A 24,005-nucleotide genomic window follows, 5' to 3' on the forward strand; every position below is an offset into this window, starting at 1 on the left:
AATACTAATCGATGTGTCTTCTGCTCCTGAAAGCTGGGTGGATGCCCTTTGATAAGTGCTGTTTGCTTTAGGGTTGATGACTCAGAGTAGTCATAGAATCTCAGCAGCAAGGTGAGTTAAGTCTTTCGTAACGTGTCATCAAAAAAGTTTCTTACACCAAATTGTATAAACGTTGATAGGTGCAGGCAGTAAAAGGTATTGTAATGAGCAACTGTCTTCGTTTCTTAGAGCTGCCATAACAAATTACTACAAACTTAGTGGATTTAAACAGGAATGTATTCTCTCACAGTTCTGGAGGCCAGAAGTTCAAAATCACGGTGTCAGCAGATTCTGCGGAAGAGTCTGTGCCATGCCTCCTTAGCTTCTGGCAGTTGTCGGCCATCATGGACACTTCCTGGACTTGTGGCTGTGTCACTCAGCCTCTACCTCTGTCTTCATGTGGCGTTCTCTTCTGTGTCTCTGGGTGTGTCCCCCTTCTCCCTTCCTTACTCTTATAAGAACTTGTCATTGATTTAGAGCCCACCTTAATCCAGGATGATCACATCTCGAGATCCTTAACTTAATTACACTGCAAAGATGTTTATCTCAAGTAAGGTCATATGTATACATTCTGGGAGTTAGGACATGGATATATCGTTTTCAACCTCCAGCATCTGGGAATCCCTCCTGTGAGTGGACATTGTGTGATCTGAGTGAATGGCTTCTTCTTGTATGATATTAATAACTACCATAGGTGAAAAATAAGCACCTGCTTTAAAAAAATTATAAAACATGTAATCATGAACATAGAAAATTTCAAGTGGATTTTTTTTCCTAAAAAGAAATGACAAAGCAACATAAAAACTACATGTTTTATACTCTGGTGTGTATACAAATGCTAACATCTACTTGGTGAGAATGAGTGGATAAAGAGGAAGATGGCTTAGCTAATTCTAGAAACAGGCAAGATGCAACAATATTATTATTGGCAAAACTGTTTTGTTTTTGTTTTTTTAAATTATGCTGACTGACCTAAGAAGGTAGTTCTTATAAATCTTGGCAATTTCACACAAATAAACAATCCTAAAGCACACAACTAACTTGAAGTATCAAAAAGAATGAAGCCATGGGGAGAAAAAAATGGGAGTCTTTCTAAGAATGAACTTGCTCTCATTGTTAGGGTCATGTTCCTAGGAGCAGAGTCAAATCTCCTGGGTCCTCTCTGAGGCTGGGTGTGTCCTCAGAATGTCAGAGTGAGGAGTATGGGAAGGCATGGCTATTTTCTAGAGCCTATTGGGATGCCCCCAATGTAGAATGATTGTTTCTGGATTCCCATAACTTGCAGGTTTGTGTGGATATTCTGTATCAGTACTCCTCATACGTTGACATGCATCAGAATTACCTGGAGGGGTTTTGGTAAAATGCAAATGTCTGGGTCTACTCGAAGAAATTCTGATTCTGTAGGTCTGGAGTTTGGCCAGAAATTTGCATTTCTAAACAATATCCAGGTAGGGCTGAGGCTGCTGGTCTGGGGACCACACTTTGAGTCTATAGCAAATGGAAATGCTAAAATAATTAAAAGGGTAGCTTTATTATTGGATTATTTGGGTGCATTTGGTTCACTCCACACACAGTCTTAGAAAGTGCTGCCTCTGTCACTGAGGTCCTAAGTCAACTATGCAAGAAATCCATGTGATAGTTTGACAGTTATTCTTCCCAAAGAATTTCCCTTCTTGGGTGGACCAGACACCGCATATGGGAGGACAGGCAGTTACTTACACATTAAGACACAAGCACTACCTATTCCAATAAGAAGGGGGATCCCCCCAAAAAAACAGGAATTATGTTTTGGAGGGTAGGCCCCTTGTAGTACAGGCCTCCCCCCTACTGACATCCGTGTACCAGCTAGTGTTGTTGTGAGAGGCTGAGTTCAGCTTCAGTGAATCTTTTTTTTTTTTTTTTTTTGAGATTCTTTCAATGTGTTTGCCCATGTCAAATGGGTGATGTATGAGTGCACCTGCCCACACAACACTGAGTGTTCGGCAGTTTTTGACCAAAACCGGCATGACCTCCAATGCCCCATCCTCCCTATTTACCCACTCCGAGCAACTTTTTTTGTTTCTCCAGATGGAAAAAAAAAAATCCTCAAAAGGAAGTCTTCCAATGTGGAAGAAGCGAAACAAAAAATGGCAGAAGCACTAAAAGGCATCAAAATTGATGAGTTCAAAACCTGTTTTGAGCAATGGAAAAAGTATCTTGATAGGTGTATTGTATCAAATGAAGAGTATTTAGAAGGTGACTGAAGTTTAAACATGTAAGAATAAATACATAATTTTTTATAAATAAATTCCAGGGTTTTTTGGGTCCCTCTTGTATAAGAAACGTCTGCTGGTTTTCATGCCTGGAATTCCATCCTGAAACACTTAGTTAAAGGTATTGTCATTTCCTGGCATTAAGATGCAAATACTCTTGAGATAATAACTGCCACAAACCAAGAATTTACAAGCCCATGCCAAGCCTTCTGCACACATCACCTCAGCTAATCCTCACAACCACTCCATAAGGCAAGAATCAGTATCCTCCGTCTACGGAGAAGTTAAGCTGCTTGTGGAAAATCATGGAGCTGGTAACAAGCCAACCTGTGATTTGAGTCTGGGTCTGTTTGATGCCAAAGGCCATACTTCTAACCACTGCTTATATTTATCTTGCACATTTATCTTACAAATTAAACAATACATTGTCAGCAGATACTGGGATCATGGTACATCCTGAAATGGCTACTAGTTTGTAGAGAAGCTCTGAGAGAATGGAAGTTTGATGAGGCAGAGACTGGACATTTTGGAGACCATTGCAAATTTTTTGACAAGGAAGGGCAAGATTGGGGTGCCTTAGCAGAGAGGCGGCAAACAAGAAAATATCTCCATATACTTGTAAGCATCATGACAATTGAAAGGGAAGCTTAAAAGTTAGCCCTTCTAAGAAAACAAGAGGTGTTGGTGTGTGTTTGGGGGGTGGTATAAAAAACTTAAAAGTGCTTTATTTTAGCACAGGGCTGCTGAGTATGGGTGGATGTGTGATGCTTTCCATATGTGTTTCTGGCATGTTACATCCTGTACAGAAATTACAAATTCAGTTTTATTTTAATTGTTAGGGAAAGTATGATAATAAATCCTTTTGTTATCTTTTCTATTTTTTTGTCTCGTGCATATAATCACTGGCCCATTCATGGATTTTAAAATATAGACTTTTGTAGAGTGAGTTTTCTTCAAACTGGTTGTAGATGTCAGTGTGATTCTGGAATGCCGTCAAAGGAAATGTTAATTCCCTTCACCTTAATTAAGCTTCACATGTTTGGAAAATTATAACTACCCCTTTTAATTATTTTTTGTACATATTTTTGGAGATTAAAAGGAGTGGCATCATTAATATAAAGATTGCTTCTCTTCTGAAAGGTGAGGATTCTGCCTGGACTAGCGAAATAATGATGCTGGGATGCTGAAGATGGCTTCGGGCACTATTGCCAATTCAGTGCCCACACACCACATCCTCATAAGATGCTTTTGTCAAAAAGCTAAGAACTCAGTGTAGTCTACATACTTGTGGTCATGATGCTACAAGTCTACTTACATGGTGAGGGTCAAGGCACGGGGAGAAAAGACATGGCGGTATAGACACAAGATCTAAATTGAATTTTCTGTCCTCCTCTCACCAAGCCTTACCACCTTCAGTGAGTTAATTGAACTTCTGTGAACTAGTATTTCCTCTTCTACAAAACAGAGACAATAGCTAAGCAAACAGAGCTCTGCTAGTCCCATAGTGGATGATGGACCCAATACTGGTGCCCACTTACCTCCTCCCACTTAACTTCAGGTAGCAGAAGAGGATCATTCTAGGAGCATTCACTCCTAGAATAAACAAAATAAGCCCTCATCTAAGTGGATTCTGAGGGTTTTTGTTTTGTTTTGTTTTCAAAATCAAAACCGCAGCTACTCACACCTGAATGACTCATAAGAACTCACTAATGAGTTCTTTCTGTTTGTTTTTTTGAGTTGAGGTTTCACTTTGTTACCCAGACTGAAGTGCAGTGGCACAATCACGGATCACTGCAGCCTCAAAAACCTAGGCTCAAGCAATCCTCCTGCCTCAGCCTCCTGAGTAGCTGGGACTACAGGTGCATGCCACTACACCTGGCTAATTTTTCTTGATTTTTTTTTTTTTTTTTTTAGAGATGAGGTTTCACTATGTTGCCCAGGCTGGTGTCGAACTTCTTGTCTCAAACAATCCTCCTGCCTTAGCCTCCCAAAGTGCTGGGAGAATTACAGGCATGAGCCATTATGTCCAGTCATTACTTTCTTTATAATGCTTTACAAAGTCTAGAGTACCCTGGGTTTCCTTAGGCGTGTTGACATTTGACATGATTTTTTAGAGGCACTGAATGCATTTCCACCATTTCGATCTGGCTCATGATAAATAATAATACCAGTCACCATTTAAAAAAGTTGAATGTGTATTAGGCCCTGTGCTAGACATAGATACTTCACAAACACGACCCTGGACAATTCTGAACAGTAGCATTTTCTAGTTACTCCCACTTTATAAACTAGGAAAAAGGCAAACATGTTAAGTACTCTCTCACCTCCCACAGTCAGTCTGTAAGGACCCAGGCTGGGATTAGACTCTACAAAGTCCTGTCTACAAAGCCAGAACCCTTAGACTTCTGTGTTGTACAACCTCTCTAATGAGCACCTTCCCATACATAATCCAGAACAAAGATGGCAGAAATGATGAAAAACATAATATGTGACCAGCACAGAGTGATTCTTTGATATTATTAAAAGTATAATTATTAATAATGTTGTTACTTATTTTCCATGGCTTATTATAATATTCACACAGATATTTAAGATAGAATCTTAAATCTTTAGGGTAAATCTATTATTTTATTTGTGTTTTATTTACTCTGTTTCTAGAGAATCATGAAGAATCAATGTTATAGCTTTCAAACTATACTGACCATAAGCATAGAGTATGAAAAATATTTCATAACTCATTACCACGTTCCATGAATGCTAGTATTTTTTTATTCTATTTGATTTCATTTTTTAAGACTGTTGTCTCTGACCAGCAAACTTGATTTCAAATAGACAATAGGTTATATCCTGTGTGTGGACACATAAATACACACAAATGGTGCCTACACACACACCCTGACTTATAGCTCTGAATTTAACATCTCAGGTGAACTTAACATTAAACTTTTCTCAGTAGTTCACGTGACTCAAGGAGGTTTAACTTTTAGGTCTCTGGTCCACAAACTTAATTTATGAATCACATTAAGTACCTGACATTTTCTGACAGTTATTTTAATGAACAAAGACTGTGCTTTTTTGTTGTTGTTGCAGTGTCACTCTGTCACCCAGGCTGGAGTGCAGTGGCACCATCAGAGCTCACTGGCCTCCTGGTCTCAGGCAATCCCTCTGCTTCAGCCTCCTGAACAGCTGGGACTACAGGTGTGTGCCACTATACTTGGCTAATTTTAAAATTTTTTTGTAGAGACGAGGTCTTGCTGTGTTGCCTAGGCTGTCTCAAGCTCTTGAACTCAAGCAATCCACTGCCTTGGCCCCCCCAAAGTGCTGAGATTACAGGTGTGAGCCATCACACAGTAAATAATTTATACTTGTACAATGCATGAACGATTCTTGTGTATTCGTTTTACATTCTTCATGGCGTTGCTTAATATACTAACGCTCTTGGGGGCAGATGTGGAGGTATAGACACGGGATTGGAACCTTCTAGTGTAGAAGTTACAGGCACACAAGATTAGAACCACTGCCCAACGCGGTTAATCAGTCATAATTATCACAGACCAACAAACCAAGCTCCCTCCAGCACAAAACTCCCTAAATCTTGTTGCAACCCAGATCATATTTTCAGAAACTGTAACACTTGGCTAAACCAACTCTAATTTATAAAAGATCAATGAAATCTTTCTCCAGTGATGGTACTTTATATTATTAGTAAGAGGCTTAAGAATTGCTGTTCTATAAGACATTTCACAGTCTCTCCTAAAAACCCATTCTAGTGTCTAACAATCCTGAGTGTCAGAAATGATTTTTAAACATTTATAATTGTACTTTAGAGTTGCAAAATGAATAGATTCAAACAATGGGAATGATGTTTTGGTAAATGGTGATGGTACAAGTACACAGACACGTTACAAAGACTGTACGTTTTCTTTTTTTTTTTTTTGAGTTGGAGTCTCACTCTGTCACCCAGACTGGAGTGCCGTGGCCGCTCCCGGCCACTGCAGCCTCGACCTGCTGGGTTCCGGCGATCCTTCCGCCTCAACCTTCCAAGTAGCTGGAACTACAGGCATGCACTACCACACCCGGCTAATTTTTTTTTATTATTATTTATTGTGGAGATGAGGTCTCACCAAGTTGCCCAGGCGGGTCTCGAACCCATGGGCGCAGGCGATTCACTCACCTCATCCTCCCAAAGCGTGGGATTACAGGCTGAGCCACTGAGCCTGGCCAAGACTGTACATTTTCAAGTGAATTATCTCTCACTAAATTTGAACCACAAGCCCAATTCCTTCAGTGACTCAAAGTACCCTAAGATTAGCTTCCATTATCAAACTCCCCAATTGCCCCTGACTGCTCAGTCACATATGCTAAACTAGTTAACTGAAGTAGGAAGGTAAATCTGTTACCTGTGTGATGGGAATAAGGAGTGGGGTGGGATGTAGCTCATTGACTGACTATTCAGGTTGTTATGGGGTGATTTTTGCAGTAACTGCTATTTCTGTTTCATTTTACTCATTTTCCATCAATTCTGACATCATTAGGGGATTTTGATATTATTTCAGAATTGAAATTCTAATTCTCTTAAATACATATCTTCACAAAGATAAATGTGTCCTTCAGAGAAGAAAGGCTGCTGTGACTACTTCCTTTGTCATGCCGGCCACAGCATCTGGGGACTGTAGGTGTGAGTCATCTAAATCAGCAGGGACCTTGGAAGAGCCCCAAGACCTCTCAAAGCCGGATGCCCCATCTGTAAAATGGAGACACCACAGCATCTCCCTCTCAGGATTACTGAACAGGAATGAGACTCTCATTTGTTAAGCACTCAGTTATTTCAATACTTGTCTTTTCAAAATCAGAGAAAACAGTGGTGGCCACATTCCTGGAGCCTGTTCAAAGAGTTTTCTTCAGACTAGATTCACCTTATTTTGGCTTCTACAACCCCAAGGAGTATAAGTGTAATTTTGAAAAAAACTTGGCAAGTTTTGGGTTTTGTAAACAAAGAAGAGAAAATTTAAATTTGCCTAATTGCGCCCTTGGGGACACTGCAAAAATGTAACTTTGTTTCTATCAAAAAACATGGGGAGAGAAAAGCTTCTAGCAAATGCTGGAGCGTGGCTGAAAAGGCCAGCTCTACGGTTTTGTTCAGGTCTCACAAAAGTACCTCATGAAACTGTGTCTCCAGGTATTTTTTGGTCATTTTTAAACCAATCCAAAAATACTAAAAAGTGTAAGACTACGAGAGTACCTGAAGTTTCATTAAATGCACCTCTGAAGAAAGAAAATAATTAGGTTCGAAGTAAAAAAGCAGAAATCAAATCAAATATACGTTTTATGTTCAAGATGAAAGCATGATGTTCTAGCTATGGATATAATAAAGACCCCGTCAATTAGGAGAAAAACAAGTCAGTGCCTAGTGAATGTGTGAAAAAAAGATAGAAGACAGGAAATATAGCATTTCGGGGTACTAAACATGGTGAGTTTATTAGTGGTTGTAGTTATCCGTGTGTATGTCTGTGTGCATCCAGTTTAAAATCTCATCCTCTAAACCAGTATTTCTTTAGGAGACAGCTTTGCCCTCTCATTAAAACAGACTCTCAGAGGGATCTTCAAGCATCCATTCCCACTTTTGTCCCTTCTGTAATGTTCCTTCTGATTAACCACTCAGGTCCTTAAGATTGCAGGAGTGGGGAGACTATCTGAAGAGGCTTATTAAATAATAATGACCTGGAACCAGATAAATGATAAACAGACTTCCTAGGAGCCACAAAGAAAAGTGAGACAGGGCCACATTAGTTGTAAGTTTTAAGTTTCAAATCTAGCAACTTAAAAAAAAAAGTTTGCCTTTAAATAATTTCCTGTTTGCTGTAGGAGGGCCTGGTGTGGTGGCTCATGCCTGTAATCCCAGCACTTTGGGAGACCAAGGTGGGAGGACTACTTGAACCCAGGAGTTCGAGACCAGCCTGGGCAACGTAGTGAGCCCTCCTCTCTCAAAAAATCAAATAAACTAGCTGGGAGTGTTAGCACGTGCCTGTAATTTCAGCTATTTTGGAGGCTGAGGTAGAAGGATTACCTGAGCCCAGGAGGTTAAGGCTACAGCTTGGGTGACAATGACAATCTGACTGAAAAACAACGAAGAAGAAAATGTAGGAGACACACTTTTGGAAATTGGAACTGGCAGCCAATTCCTGATCAAAACCCTACGGACCTATGCCATAAGAGATAAGATGTACAAGCAGGACCTCATCAAACTGACAAGCTTCTGCAAAGTCAAAGAAACCATCAAAAGAGCAAGGAGACAGTCCACAGACTGGGAAAAAATATTTGCCAACTGTATATCTGACAAAGGCCTAATATCTAGGATCTACAAGGAACTCAAATGTGCCAAAAAGAAAAAAACAACAGCCCCCATTACAAAGTGAGCAAAAGATATGAGCAGACACTTCTCAAAAGAAGACATATGAGCAGCCAAAAGATACATGAAAAAATGCTCAGCCTCACTAGACATCAAAATAATGCAAATTAAAACCACACTGAGATACTACCTAACTCCAGTCAAGATGGCCATTATCAATAACTCAAAAAACAATAGATGCTGGAGAGGATGCGGGGAAAGGGAATACTTCTGCACTGCTGGTGGAAGTGTAAACTAGTACTACCTCTGTGGAAAACAGTGTGGCATATTCCTAAAAGATCTAAAAATCAACCTTCCATACGATCCTGTAATCCCCTGCTGGGAATATACCTGGAGGAACTCAAATCACTCTATGAAAAAGATACCTGCACATGTGTGTTTATTACAGCATTATTCACAATAGCAAAAACATGGAACCAACTGTGCTGCCCATCAAAAGTGGACTGGATTTTAAAAATGTGGTATAGTTACATGATGGACTCTTACGTAAAATTATGGACTTCACAATAACTTGGATGGACTTAGAGTCTATAATACTGAGTGATCTATCTCAGAAACAAAGAACTGAGTACTACATGTTCTCACTCATAAACGGACCTTGAACAATTAAACAATTATCACAATACAATACTCTGAGAAAGGGATTGGCAGTAGTGGGAAACTGCCGGGGATGGGGGAAACACCTCATCAATAAGGGTACCTGATCTCAAACCAGGCAAAATGGATGCCAAAGAGAGACCCATACTTTAACTGTACAATGACCATTTGTATACCTAACCCTGAATTGTACCTCACATCTTCAAGATTAAAAATTAAAAAAAAACAAAACAAAGAAAGGAAAGTATTAAAAGCACACTTAGCCCCTTAACATCCAGAAAAATACTGCCGAAAATGATTCTTTTAGCACCAAAGAGGAGAGAGTCTAACCCCAGCTGAATTTCTCAGTTAACTAGGCACATGCCTGCTGACCCTGACTGTCACTTAGATATAACCATGCATGGCAGACTGTTCATCAACCACCAACATTGGCTGAGCATCTATTCTGTGCCAGGTTCTCTACCAGGTGTGGGTGTAAAAAGGTTAAAACAATGTATCTCTTTATTCAAAAAGAATTCTAGGTCAGAAGAACCTAGAAAGGGAAGAAAGGAGAGGTCAAAAGTAACTAGAAAAAAGTACTGAGGGATGGAAATACCGCTACAGATTTGGCATTAACGATTATAACAAAAGACATCCATTGTGCGCAACCAGATGAGATCGTGTCTCTACAATAAACTAAAAAAAAAAAAACTAGCTGGGCATAAAAAAAACCATCTACTTTAGGGAGGCCAAGGCAGAAGGATAGCCTGAGCACAACAGGTCAAGGCTGCTGTAGCTATAAGTATGCTATGCACTCCAGCCTGGTCAACATAGTGAGACTCTGAGTCAAAAATAAATAAGCCGGGCTCAGTGGCTCAGCCTGTAATCCCGCGCCTTTGGGAGGCTGAGGTGAGTGGATTGCCTGAGCCCGCGGGTTCGAGATCCGCCTGGGCAGCGAGACCTCATCTCTACAATAAATCAAAATATCAGCTGGGTGTGGTAGCGCATGCCTGTAATTCCGGCTACTCGGAAGGCTGAGGCGGAAGGATCGCCGGAGCCCAGCAGGTCGAGGCTGCGGTGGCTGGGAGCGGCCACTGCACTCCAGTCTGGGCGACAGAGTGAGACTCCAACTCAAAAATAAATAAATAAAAGATAAAAAAGATTAAACAAACAAACAAACAAACAAATAAATGTGCATGCTGTATGGAGACATGAGTAACAGTTTATGATGTGGGACAGGAACAGGGGCTCCCTTTTGAAGAAACATGGGGTGAAAAGAAAGAAAATGACCCAGTAATAGCTTGAAAGGAACTCTACAGAAATCAGAGGCTGGGGCTGGAGAAGGGGTGAGGGCTGGGGGGGAAGCAGAGGGAGCCATAGGACCATCCTCCTCACATTCCAGGGGAAGTGATTCTCCCTAGAGATGCTGACCCCGACAGAATGAGCTCCTGAGACTTACACTGAGACTTGCATGCAATGAATGAAAACCCATAGTGGCTCAATTGAAAATTATTTTCTGCATAAACAAATATTAAACTTTAAAAAATACTCACATTTTACAATATTTTAAGTTACTTAACCTTCACAGTCTGCCACACTTTTATCACATAAATGTTTCCTAAGCAACGTTGAAGATAAAAAGAAATGTTCAGTCACTGCGGCTGTGACAATTCTCTATACAACAGAGTGGGTCTTACATGGACATGGACATGATAACAGCTAGAGCTGATGAGACAGAGAGGAAGCATCTGGGCAGCGCGTGAGGCAGTTCCTGACCAGTACCCCAGGGGCCCTCACATCTGGAGGGAAGGAGGGGTGAGGCTGCCTCTTCTGACTTAGTTACTCACCACTTTGACTCTCACCAACCCTCAGGCTTTGGTTTTAAAGTTGGGGCCTCTCAAGGGGTTTGGTTTGGTTTTTTACAGAATTTACTTATCTATTCAGAAGTATAGAAAGACGTAGAAAACACCAAAAGAAAGGAAATTCCATTTACTTGAGTTATCTTTAAAGGAGAGGAGACCCACATTTTCCAGACTGCAGGGAGAGGGCAGGTATGTATAATTCTGGGATAAGGACAGCCCTGCAGAAAACCAGAGAACTAGATGAGGGATGGGGAACCATGGTGAAGAGAATGGTGAGTTAGAAATCAGCCGGGCATGGTGGCATGTGCCTATAGTCCCACCTCCTCGGGAGAATTGCTTAAGCCTAGGAGTTTGAGGTTGCAGTGAGCTACGGTTGCACCACTGTACTCCAGCCTGGGTGACACAGCAAGACACTGTCAGAGATAGAGAGAGAGAGAGAGAGAGAGAGAGAGAGAGAGAAACAGAAACAGAGAAAGAGAGGGAGAGAGAGAGAGGTTAGTTGCTGGGTACTGTTGTCTCCTAGGCCTGTTTGGCCCATGAATTCACACTACCTGACTACTTGGCTACGTGACCTGGGAAAGCAGAAGTGCCTCTCGCCATACACCACCTCAGGTCTCTAGCATCCCACTTTTCCTCACAGCTCGCAGTGTAGCCCAGCCCAGGACTGGTCATAAAATATGCAAGAAAGCATGCTTGTGGTACATGTCCAAAGCCAGTTTTCTCTAGAAAACTAAAAGAAGTGTTATTTAATTTTAATTATCACTCTTATTTGAAAGTAGAGTATGACTACAGATCGAAAAGAGCTTCTAGGCCAGGATAGAACAGCCAGGCAGCTACATTCTGTGTCCAAGAGTCTTTTGAGAGGCTTCCTTTGACCTTCAGAGAGAACTACGAAGAATTAAACTTGACGAAATATTTTGATTTCATTGAAACTTAAGTTTGCACAGAATGCTTCACCTTAATGTACAATTACTATCAATAGAGCACAATGTAAAAGTTGGATTTTAAACTGTAGAGTTGTATTAGGGCACAGACAAAAATCTTATAATCACGTGCTAATAACTGAAATTGTACTCTAACTGCCTGCTAATTACCATGGAAAACTGCAGGATTGATATTAACAATATAACTAATATATCCCAATATAGGAAAGACTACTGTGAACCAACATTCAAGACGGACTGATTAAAGTATGTACAGTTTGCTGTTTCACAATTAAAGGCAACTTTTCATCAATAATGCTTACACTGGATGTGACTGTGAAGTAAGGAGAATTATTTGCATGTGTTGCAGAATCAGGCTCATGACACCATATCCTGAAAGAGCAAAACCTATGATGCACGTTATTCTGGAACATCTAAGCCAGGAAGTAGTAAAGGAATTCTGAATTCTGTTCCAAAGAGAGAAATTAAATGTGAATATGCTACAAATGAACTGTTGTAGCTTCTGGCTTGCATCCGATAAAGTGAATATGAGCTGTTGAACCTCTTCAGCTTTTCCTTTGCTGTGTGAAAGGTCACCAGTCGAAAAATATACCTTCCCCAGAAAGTGGTTTTGGGAACCTCCACTGTTTGAAGAGACTTAATTGATACCTAGTCCAGTTCACATTTTGGTTTGCGATTCATTTCAAATAATTTTTAAATGGTTCACACACCGGGCAAAACTGAATAGCTCCACTGTGCAAATAAGTCCCGGGGAACTCCCAGCCTGCTTTCTGGATAGACAGACGGTGCCTCAAAATCAACATGCCCCTGGCTGAACTCAGTACCTGGCCAGCCTCCACTCCCGCAGCGCTTGGAAACACGGCTCTTCCTGTCTCTGCTACCTCAGGGCAGGACATCCACTCAGGTAGCAAAGCTGTTCCTCCCATCCCTTTTCCCTTCGTAATCCCCAGCCTATCGGTGATCATGGCTCTATCAGTTTCCTAGTTTGCCTCTCATTCCTGGGTTAACTTTGAATTTCCCCTTGGCCATTCTTGTCTCTGAGTCCTCATCTTTCACCGGCTGTCGCTGGTCTCCCCACACCAGCCCAGAACTGTCTCTCTGAAATGCAGACATCAGCCACGACAATCCTGCAATAAGTCCTCAGGGGTTATCCAAATTCTCCAAAATCAAACACTGCAACTCATCAGAGAGAAGTTTCATTTCATCACAGTATTCTAGTTGCCTGTTATTTCTGACGTTCTCTACGGTCTCTCCTTAATAGATCCCTGCGAGGAATGTTGAGCCAATGTCACAGCCACATGGATGAATGGCAATGGTTCTATCATCCCATCTTATCTATCCCTGGGTCTCTAAAATCCACTTCATTCTACAGTAGAAAAACACAGATGACCTAAAAACAAGCTAGGCATGTTAAACCTCAATACGGAAAAACATAAACACATTTGACCATCTCGCCAATAAAACTGCAAAATAAGACTCTGTGGAGCCAAGATAGTGTGAAAGTGTTAAAGCACCAGAGGGTGAGAAACTCTGAGCTTAATCAACATCTGGCTTGGGGATATTCCTCTGCAGATGAGGGGTGGGTGTTTGCAGAGGAACTGAACAGCATTTCTTCAACATTCTATCTGCCTCTCTGACATTTGCCATCAAGACTTGAGTAGCAAGAATCAATGAGGCCGGGTTTGGTGGCTCAGCCTGTAATCCCAGCACTTTGGAAGGCTGAGGCGAGCAGATTGGCTGAGCCCGCAGGTTCAAGACCCGCCCAGGCAACTTGGCGACACCTCGTTTCTATAATAAATCAAAACTTAGCTGGGTGTGGTAGCACGCACCTGTAGCTCCGGCTACTTGGAAGGCTGAGGTGGAAGGATCGCTGGAGCCCAGCGGGTCGATGCTGGGGTGGCTGTGAGCATATGTGCCACTGCACTCCAGCCTGGGCAAAAGAGTGAGACTCCAAACAAACAAACAAACAAAAAGAATCAATGAACCTCCAATACCCAGAGCCTTCCAGGGGACCCCTAGACTCCCTCCTGGGCTCAGCTAGGCTCCATTGAAGACCCAGAGCTTCAGCCTGTGTCACATGGAAACACAGTTTCTATAGAGCTTGGGACCAGGAAATTCCACCTACACTTCAAATCCTGGCTGCTGTAAGATGCCCTTTAAAAAAGCAAGCCTGGGCCAGGCACGGTGACTCATGCCTGTAATCGCAACACTTTGGGAGGCTGAAGTAGAAGGTTTGCTTGAGCCCCAGAATTTGAATCCAGTTTGGACAACATAAGGAAACCACATCTCTAAAATACATAAATAAGTAAATAAATAAAATTTAGCCAGGTGTGGTGGCACATGCTTGTAGTCACAACTACTCAGGAGGCTGAGGTGAAAAAAATCATTTGGGCCCAGGAGGTCGAGGATGCAGTGAGCCATAATTATGCCACCGCATTTTAGCCTGGGCGACAGAGAGAGACAGACAGTCTTAAGCCACCACGCTGGTCTTTCCTGCCTTCTTGAGCTCATATGCCTCAGTTATCCTTCCAGATGGGTCTCCGAAGCATCTTCTCTGGGAAGCACTCCTCTGTGCTGCCACTTACCATGTGATATCTTAGCTGTTCTTCTTCTTGCCCCTAGATTTGAGCAGCATGAGGGCAGGGCTCTGCCTTAACTACGTTTGAATCGCCATCGCCTAGCAAAGGGTCTAGCACACAGTGGGTACTCAGTAAATGCTTGCCAGCTGAATGTGGAATAGCTATGCCTTTTCTCAAATTGGTGTTAACTAATATGGAACCATCACTAACTCCATGCCTCTTTATAAAGGAGCTTTCACAATCAGAGACAATCAAATGACACATATAATTTAAGTAGCCATTCCATACAAGAGGTATAACTGGCATAGGAATACTCCTTGGACTGCAGAATGTGAACTAATTTATGACCTTCAGTAATTGTTGTTATTCAAGGAGCTCGCAAGAAAGGACTTGTGAGACTTGGAGAAATTTGCATGTGTGTTTTGAAAAGCAGCAGAATCCACTCGGGCCTGGGTTCGTCTGGTGTGTCAAGTTAGAGTTAATTGCTAATGTTTTCTTCTTCTGCCCCAGCTCCTGCCAAAAGGTTTATGACCTAATGTGCAAAAGCCACATATCTAAACTGGCTTCCACAAATGTCAGAACTAGCAACAGCCGAGAGGCCCACCACCTAGGCTGCAAATTGACCTCAGTGTCTGGAGAGGAAGGCGCAGATCGAAGAAGTAGGACGTCTGTGAGCCAATAAGAGTGCCCAGAGGTGCTAAGAACTGGCTAGGGGCTGGGATACAAAGGTGACAGACGGTGGAGAGAGGGCATCAAGTAATAACACAAATGAAGCAAACTCTGGCATTCTTGGGCTTCTATCCCACCTATACCACTTATCAGGCGTATGACCTTGGCTGAGATTCTTAACCCTTTTCTGTTCAGTCAGAGTCTCACTCTATTATCCAGGCTGTAGTGTATTGGCACGATCATGGCTCATCACAGCCTCAATCTCCTGAGCTCAGGTAATCTTTCCGCCTCAGCCTCCCTAGTAGCTGGGACTATAGGTGTGTGCCACCAGCGTGGCTAACTTTTTTTTTTTTTTTTTTACTTTTTTGTGGAGATAAGTTCTCACTATGTTGCCCAGGTTGGTTTCAAATTCCTGAGCTCAAGCAATCCTCCTGCCTCGGCCTTTCAAAGTTCTGGGATTACAGGTGTGAGCCACTGCGCCTGGCCCAACTCACCTTTTAAATAACAAAACGGGTTGTTTTGAGGATACAAAAAAAATGTTGACGTGGGATATATAAAAAGAGCCTGGCACATCGGAGGCAATGAACACATGACAGCTATTGTTAAAATACAATCCAATCCACTCCTTCAAGAGGCCTGTCTTCTGCCTATATAATGACAATTTCATGCACACGTTCACTTATTCAGTCATTCATTCATGAAATATTTTGATCTCTTGTTATGTCTCAGGCCCTGAGCTGAGCACTAACGTTAGGGGACAGAACAAAACAGGTAAGTCTCTCATCTTGTACAGTTTATTTTCTAGTAGGATGGAAAAGGCAATAAGAAATAGAAACTTATATACATAAACATGTCAGGTGGTGCTAAGTACTCTGAAGTAAAATACAAGGAAGAGGGATAGAGTGATGGAGGAGGGGGTACCATTTAAGAGAGGTCAGGGAAGTCCTCTGTGATAAGGCTTGAAAGAGCTGAGGGTCAAACTGTGTAACTATCCATGGGGACTCTACTCAGGCCATGGGAAGCCTTGAGGACAGGAGCTCCAAGCACTCTGAGAAGCAGCCTCCTGTCTCTGTCCCAGGCTTCAGTATCCCACTGTCCTTCATAGTAACCCACAGACATGGCTCCATGGGGACACTGGGGGGCTCTCTGTCCCCAGGGAGCCAGTACACCAGCCAGCACACTGAGGGGCAGCTCTGAGGAGTGAGCATAAGGATGAAGGGCAGTCTCAAAGAACCACTGACCACCTAGTCCAAGTGAGATATGGCTCTGTAAGAAAAGACGCAAGTGGCTGGGTGTGGCAGCTCACACCTGTAATCCCAGCACTTTGGGAGGCTGAGGCAGGAGGGTTGCTTGAGCCCAGAAGTTTGAGACCAGCCTGGGCAACATAGCAAAACCTCATCTCTGTAATATGTTTATATATAAAATAAAGAAAAGATGCAAGAATGTTTGCCAGTCATCATTATTAGAGGATGCAAGGGACCACACACATCCTTGAGCGTGAGTACTGTGGGGACACAGAGCAAAGGAATGATGCAATGGAGGTGGAACCTCTGTGGGCGGAGGCTTGGTGTGCAGCTGGAGAGGTGGGTACAGGAGGCAGGCCTAGTCATCCCAGGCACCTCTGGAAAGAGAGATGAAAAAGTGTGCATGCACGTACACACCAAATTGTATTGTGCAAAATCTGGAGTTTCAAGGTCCCCTAAAGCCTGCCAGACTCCAAGGACAACCGGTTAAGAACCCCAGCTTTATGTTCTCACTCACATGTGGGAGTTTACAGAGTTGATCTCACAGAGACAGAGAGCAGAATGATGATTACCAAAGGCTAGGAAGGGGATGGGGTGGGACAGGATGAAGAGAGGTTGGTTAATGGGTACAAATAATGCAGTTAGACAGAAGGAATAAGTTCCAGTGCTGGACAGCAGAGTTAAGTGACTATAGTTAACCATAATGTATTGTATATTTCTAGTCAAGAGTAGTGGCTCACACCTGTAATCCCAACACTTTGGGAGGCCAAAGTGAGAGAATTGCATAAACCCAGGAGTTCAAGACCAGCCTGGGCAACATAGCAAGACTCCATCTCTAAAGAAATGTTAAGAAAAAACAAAAAAAACTGAGCATGGTGGCCCATGTCTGTAGTTCCAGTTACTTGGGAGGCTGAGGCAGGATTGCCTGAGCCTAGGGAGTCAAGGCTGCGGAGAGCCATGATCATGCCATGCACTCCAGCCTGGACGACAGAGTAAGATTTCTCAAACAAACAAACAATACATAAAATGCATATTTCAAAAGTTATTGTACAGCTAGAAGATTTGAAATATTCCCGACACAATGATAAATGTTTTGAAGTGACAGATATCCTAAATACCCTGATTTGATCATTATATATTATGCATGTTTTAAAACACCACATGTACCCCATAAGTATGTACAATTACACAATAATTATATAATATCAATTTTTTAAAAACCCTGCTTTAATTACAGGGGCCTCATCTCAGTCTCTCACTCCTATTTCATGGTCACTACTTGGCCCACTTCGGTTGAACTCTTGGCCCACAGATGCTGGTGGAGGCTTGGGAACTGTGACTTTTGAGCTCTGACTTTAACTGCCAACTTCACAGAGGTTTTGAAAAAGAAATGTATGAAATAACTTTGGATTCATCCCTTTATTTTTTAGGCCATTAGAAGGTTCTCAACCCAAACTGGTAAATGTTTAACTCATGTACCCTCTGCCTTCCTTCACTTCCTACAGGCACTGATAGCCCTCCAGATATCCCTGGGGAAGAGAAGGGGTGGCCGCAGAAACCTTCTCAATATGGCACTCCAGAGTCACCATGCATGTGACACAAAGACATATGTGCATTGCACCATCAGTAATTTTTAATATTGGAAATAGTGTTTACAACCCACTGGTAGAGGAGCACATGGTTTTGTTTGTTTTTTTTTTTTTTAATCTAGTAGAAGAATGAATTATATGAGATTTTTGCATATTTCCTCACTCTGTATGAACAGTTGTCAGGTTAAGATTCACAGCAGAAACTGTGCTCAGAAAATACATGTTTCATTTGCAGCTAAAGCACTGATTTAACAACTTGGTCTTGGGCTGAATACAAGTAACCTAGTGGCTACCCATGAAGCCACTTAGTAAATATTACAAATCTCAAAGATAAAGCATGTGTGTGTGTATGTGTGTGCATGTGTGTGCACTCACACGTGTGTTTAGTCAGAAAAGTTGGAAGGTAGGAGAAGGTCATAGAGAAGAGAGATAAGACTTAAAGTCTGACAAGATCTGAGAAATAATTCTGGTCTTAGAAAAGTAAACCCTGCAACGATATCAAAGTTGCATCAACAAGTATGCCAGTAAAATGCTTTTATGATTTGCCTTATTTGGACCTAGTCCATATTTCTATCTAATTGCTCCTCTCGTTTTCTTGGGTAATAATTATAAGGCTAACTTTTCAAATAAAATAAAATTGTTCCTCTGCTCCATGTAGATTTAACCAAGCAGGTTAAGGCAAGTATCTCTAAGCCCATTGTGCTAGTCTGCTGGTCTTGGGGGTTTAGTTTATCAACTGAGGTTACGACTTTTTATCCCAGCTCTTAGCGCTAATTATCCGAGGCCAAGTCACTTGGGAGGGTGAGTCAGTGACCCTTTCTAGCCCTCAATTCCCTCCTTTATTAAATAAATATGCTTGACTAGTGAATAGAATGGTGGTGTGTATATGATGGGGGTGAGGAGTGGCTTGACCACATTGCAAGACAAACCAGTAACTAGTTTCAATATATTCTACAGTAAGTCTCTAACCCCAAACTAGTTACTAAACTCTCTGCCATGGGTCAAAGGGCCCTAGCTAGGGTGAAACGCAAAGGCTGAGAACCCTCATTGGCGTGTATATCAGAGCAAACATCCTTTTAACGACTCAGTAATACCTTCTGATACCCGACATGATGGAAGCCTTCACTTTGCTTACACTCATTGGGACTGCAGCCTCTGCAAAATGAGGTGATAAAGTCTATAAATGGAAAATGCCTTATTTCTCATGGAAACAGCATGTAGAATAAAGTGCTAAAATTACTGAGAAACACATACATTACTGTCAGTGTTTTTATGTGCTTTTGGAAACTTTAAGCTCCATTCCCTGACTTTCCCTACTTTGCTCTGTATCTCAGAGGTTGATTTCTGCAAACTCCATTTTCCAGGGTTATGTGCCCTCTGTTTTGGGATTAAATCCTGCCAATGGAAAGCACTGGCAAGAGGTCAGGAGTTGAGAAAAGCCATGGCATTTTTCCTCCTCCCTCTTGGCACTGAGAGTATCTCTGGCAGCGAGTCCTCTGTGGTCCCACCTCCCACTGGAAAGCGGCTCTCTCTGTGGCCCTAGCTCCTGCTGGGTGGCCCCTTCAACACCCACCTCCTCCTGCCTTGGACTCTCCAGCCCTGCAGGTAATAGCTGGATTGCTTCATGGTGCCTTCAGCCTTTCCAACCTTGGCAATGAATTCCCTCCAACGTACTACTAGGCAAGGGCTCTGCCTTCTAGACTAGACCCTGAGTGACATGCGGTCCAGGGGGTACTGGTCTCTAGAGCACAGGCATCATGTTTAGGAGTATGCAGACTCCCAGCAGATTCAGTCCTTCTCTATTGACAGGAAGGTCTCTCATACAGTTCATGCTCCTGACCACCTGGCACTGCATGCACTAGGCATGTGCTGGAGTCAAAGGAACATGGGACGGAGAACTAGAAAGCCACCGTGCAGTCACGTGACCTTTGGCAAGTGACTGAAAGCCGCACAAGCTTGATTTTATTCACGACACAGGGTTAAGGGTTCATCCTGTCAGCTGAGTACTTATTAGGCCCAAATAGGAAGGGCACAGAAACATGTTTTCCAAACTGAAATAGTCATTGCAAATCTAAATGTATTACTATTATCATGTGAGACACAGTTGACTTTCATGGAACAGAAAATGCTCTGCTCTCGGCTTAGCCTGATTTTGATTTCTCAGCCTGGCTTGTACTCAAGGTATAAACACAGGAAAAGCACATAGACCAATGCCTGGCACATCACAAGAGCCATGGTTCTCTAGCTGTGATGACTGTGCTGGGCTCGCCTTGGCTCCGAGACAGCATGTCAGTTGATCACGGAGTGTGCAGAGAAGTCAAGGTCAACTCACCAATGTCAAGGACACGCTGCTTGGCCGTGTGCTGCCGGGAGTGCCAGTACTTCCAGTACTTTAGCTGCTCGTCTCGGTTCTTGTCTTCGCTGAAGACCACCATCACCACGCTCTGCAGGGGGGAGAACCGGGGAGCTTACTTTCTGTTCAGTGCCCCTGTTGCCTCAGTCTCCAGTTCTGGAAGTTCTACCAGAGGTATGATTCTGCAGTGCTGTTTTTCTTGCTTTACAAAAGCCCAGACAAGTGTGCTTGTATGGTCTGTTTTGTTTTACAATGGACCTACTTAAAACATGACTGGAAAACGAAAATAACATAGAGAAAAAAAAGTCCTACATCAGTTTTACCAGGAGGTTATAAACAACCAGATTAATCAATGCTCAGTAAATTTATTATTTTGTGAAGTCAGTGGGAAAACCAAAAAAAAAAAAAATGTTCTTATATTGGAAACAAATATACTTTTGAAATTCGACATACTTAAACATAGAATTTGGCCCTATTTGTAAAGAAGCACACATCCATTTTTGGCCTAGTTGTTTTAGGCTCGAATATCAGAAATAATTAGAGAAATGCTAAGGAAATGAGGGAAATGCTAAAAAACAAATTTATATTGGTGAACATAGATCCAAACTAGATAGTTCCTACACCAAAAAAGAAAAAGAAAAAAAAAGCAAGGGCAACTATGATATCTATTTAAATATGATGTGAACTTACTTTAAGATGAGCTTGAGAAACTAATTATATCTCACAGAAATAAGAATCCAAAACCCCTTTCAGTTCTACATTACACACAGTCTCATTAAACTACACGTTATCTCACTATCGTTTATAAAATACAGACCATATTGAAAACACCCTTCCCTCAAAATAGAAAAAAATTTTTAAAGCAGTATCAGGAATACTCTTCTTCTCACCCCATAACCAAAATACTTCTTAGACACTTTCCTACTAGATCATAAGAATATTTCACAGACTCTCATTCTCTAGGAACTTCTCCTTTGTAGCAGTTTACACATTGGCAGTCGTTACTTAGTTACAGTTATTCAGCCAATGGTAATGTCTTCCCAATTGACTTCAAACTCAACAAGGACAGAAACAGTGTCTGGTGTTCACCCTCACACCTGACAAATAACAGACAGCAAACACATGATGGTGGCCGACTCAGTTCAAAACCTGGCTCATTCCTAAAGTAAGTGTAAACATTTTTTTTTAATGCCAGAAAGCAGATGTTTGTCAGAAACACTAGTTTAGAAATGTGTCTCCATATTATTCAAATCACAAGCAGCATGACCTTCAAAGGCAAGGACACATGACAACCAAGGGAACCAGTCTCTGTGCTGGTACAACTATGAGCCCAGTCAGCTCCTCGTTCTTCCCTCTCCCACTTCTTCCAAATTTTCCATGTATAGGTAAAAGTTTACTGTGTGATTTCCTGGTGTTTATTTCTATCCCCAAATAAAAACAACATCTAAAAAATTTGTTTCCTGACAAATGACTAAATTAGCATAAATAACGGCATATTCTTGGTATGAAAGTATATTTCTTTGGTGATAAAAAAACAAAGTAATTTGAAACTGTTATGACCACACCTTACATGCTTCGACTTGGAATTAAACGCTATTCTCAGACATAAATGCTGATAAATTACAAGGTCACCCTTGGTGTTGGCACATAGAAGATATTCAATAATATTAGTTGTTATTGTAGGGCTCTTATTTTTTGCTATTGTTATTATTATTATGGCATGTCCTCCATCACAGTCTTGACCAGAGCACTGGAACATACTAATTCTGTGAACATACTGGTGGGCACACAGTACACTGGGCAATTTCTCTCTGCAACAGGCTCAGCCTTGCATGGTATTTTCCGCACCTGTGCTGGGGGTACACTCAGGCTGTGTCCATTCTAGGCACCCCATGATGCTCCCATCTTAGTGTTCTGAAGAGATTAGGAGGAGGGAGCTATGACTACAATAAGGTGGGTTGGGCTCCATGGACCCAGCAGCATAAATAATTTTACAGCCAACCAGGAAACTTCTCCAGCCTCTTTTCAGAGCTCTGCTATAATTTTCCTTCTCAACAGAGAGGGATTACCAGTTCCCTCCCTCCTTGGCAGGAGCTAGAACACCAGAAGCTGGCAGGCTTCCAGAGCAGTGAGCAAGGGCTCCAGTTTCATTTCCCACAAATAGAACTAATACTCAGAAATCTGAAAATTCCTCCAAAGTATTCTCGGCAGGGATCACGCCTCATCCCTTGAACTCTGAGAAGATGCTGGGCTGCAGGAAATTTTTCAACTAGCTTATAAAGGGCTAGGAATTCAGAATGAATCACATTCTCCTATGCAGACTAGAACAACAGATCTTTCTCACCCACAGGTATGTTCTGACTTACAGCCGCTTACTTGAAAAACTGAGATCAACTGAAAACAACAATATCTAAGTAGACACAAGCAGTGCGTGAAGAAGAGAAAATTTCTTGGATGCCGTCAGGAAGTGTGTTCCAACCATGTCCCTTCCCTGGGATTTATTGGTTACTGATTAAAATGATAAACTACAAGCCAATAAGTCATGTTGCCCCAACTCTCTGACGTTTGTTTTACAATTTTTTAATTTGAAGTTTTTTCCCCCTCCCTGCCATTCCACAAGGCCATGAGGTAGCAACTCCATTCATCTGCCCTTCTGTACTTTGAGAAACGTGGCCCATACCCTGACTTTGCTGATGGGGTGTCGGAAGCACTTGTTGTCACCAGTCTCGCTGAGTGTGATAGCATAGAATTGTCCTTTGTTGAGGTAGGTCATGGGGCCCTCCCCCTGCTTCTGACGGAGAGATTTGGTGGCTTCCAGGGTGTACTGAAATGTACCACTGTGAATAGAGAACAAACAGTGATCAGATTCCCTCCCATGAATGTTTCTGGTTTTTTGACCAATTTCACAACAATAGCATTTTGTATGAATATTAACCAGTGTTTACCCTATTTTAGAGACAAAACACAGCATATGGCAAAAAGGGATGATATCAGACCAAAGGTCATTGCTAGTACAATGCATGTAATGTTTCTAATAGTGGCCCATAAACCATGGAAGAGGAGAAAGTCCATGACGTGCCTGGATAATTGTAGAATTTTGTGCCTGGAGAACCTCTGGTAGCTCTCAGTTGGCCATCAGGTAATGCCTGAAGCTTAAGGATTGATGGAATTTGCCACTGTTACCATAACAGCAAAATGAATGCATGAATGCTTTTGTTCAAGTCTTGTATCCGCCTAACCTTCTTTGTGTCTGACCAAGATCCCACAAATAGCCATGTCCCACACTAAAACATTTCAAAAAATGAAAATCCAAGACTCATATATTCACTACTGAGAATCTAGTTCCCTAATAACATGGAGTGTTTTTGTCTTTTGTTTCTTGTTTTTAAGTCTACATAAAAACTCTTGGCAGGGTTGCTCTAAATCAGAGGTTTGCAAATGACGCTCCATGGACCAAATCCGGCTCATTGCCTATTTTTATAAATAAAG

At 42.0% G+C, this 24,005-nt stretch overlaps 1 protein-coding gene across 1 annotated transcript in view; it reads right to left on the bottom strand.

The window, feature by feature from the left end:
* The window catches only part of GRHL2 (grainyhead like transcription factor 2), a 182,886-nt gene that overhangs the window by 72,567 nt on the left and 86,314 nt on the right, over positions 1-24,005 (bottom strand). Inside the window, exons 7-8 of the mRNA XM_008066408.1 lie at positions 23,197-23,353; positions 20,496-20,607 (exon numbers count right to left, since the gene is read on the bottom strand). Of these exons, the coding sequence (XP_008064599.1) occupies positions 20,496-20,607; positions 23,197-23,353 (269 nt within the window). The remainder of the gene's footprint in view (positions 1-20,495; positions 20,608-23,196; positions 23,354-24,005) is intronic.

The sequence above is a fragment of the Carlito syrichta genome, unplaced genomic scaffold (genome assembly GCF_000164805.1).
Source record: "Carlito syrichta isolate Samal-C Ts95f unplaced genomic scaffold, Tarsius_syrichta-2.0.1 Scaffold308917, whole genome shotgun sequence".
Classification (NCBI taxonomy): domain Eukaryota; kingdom Metazoa; phylum Chordata; class Mammalia; order Primates; family Tarsiidae; genus Carlito; species Carlito syrichta.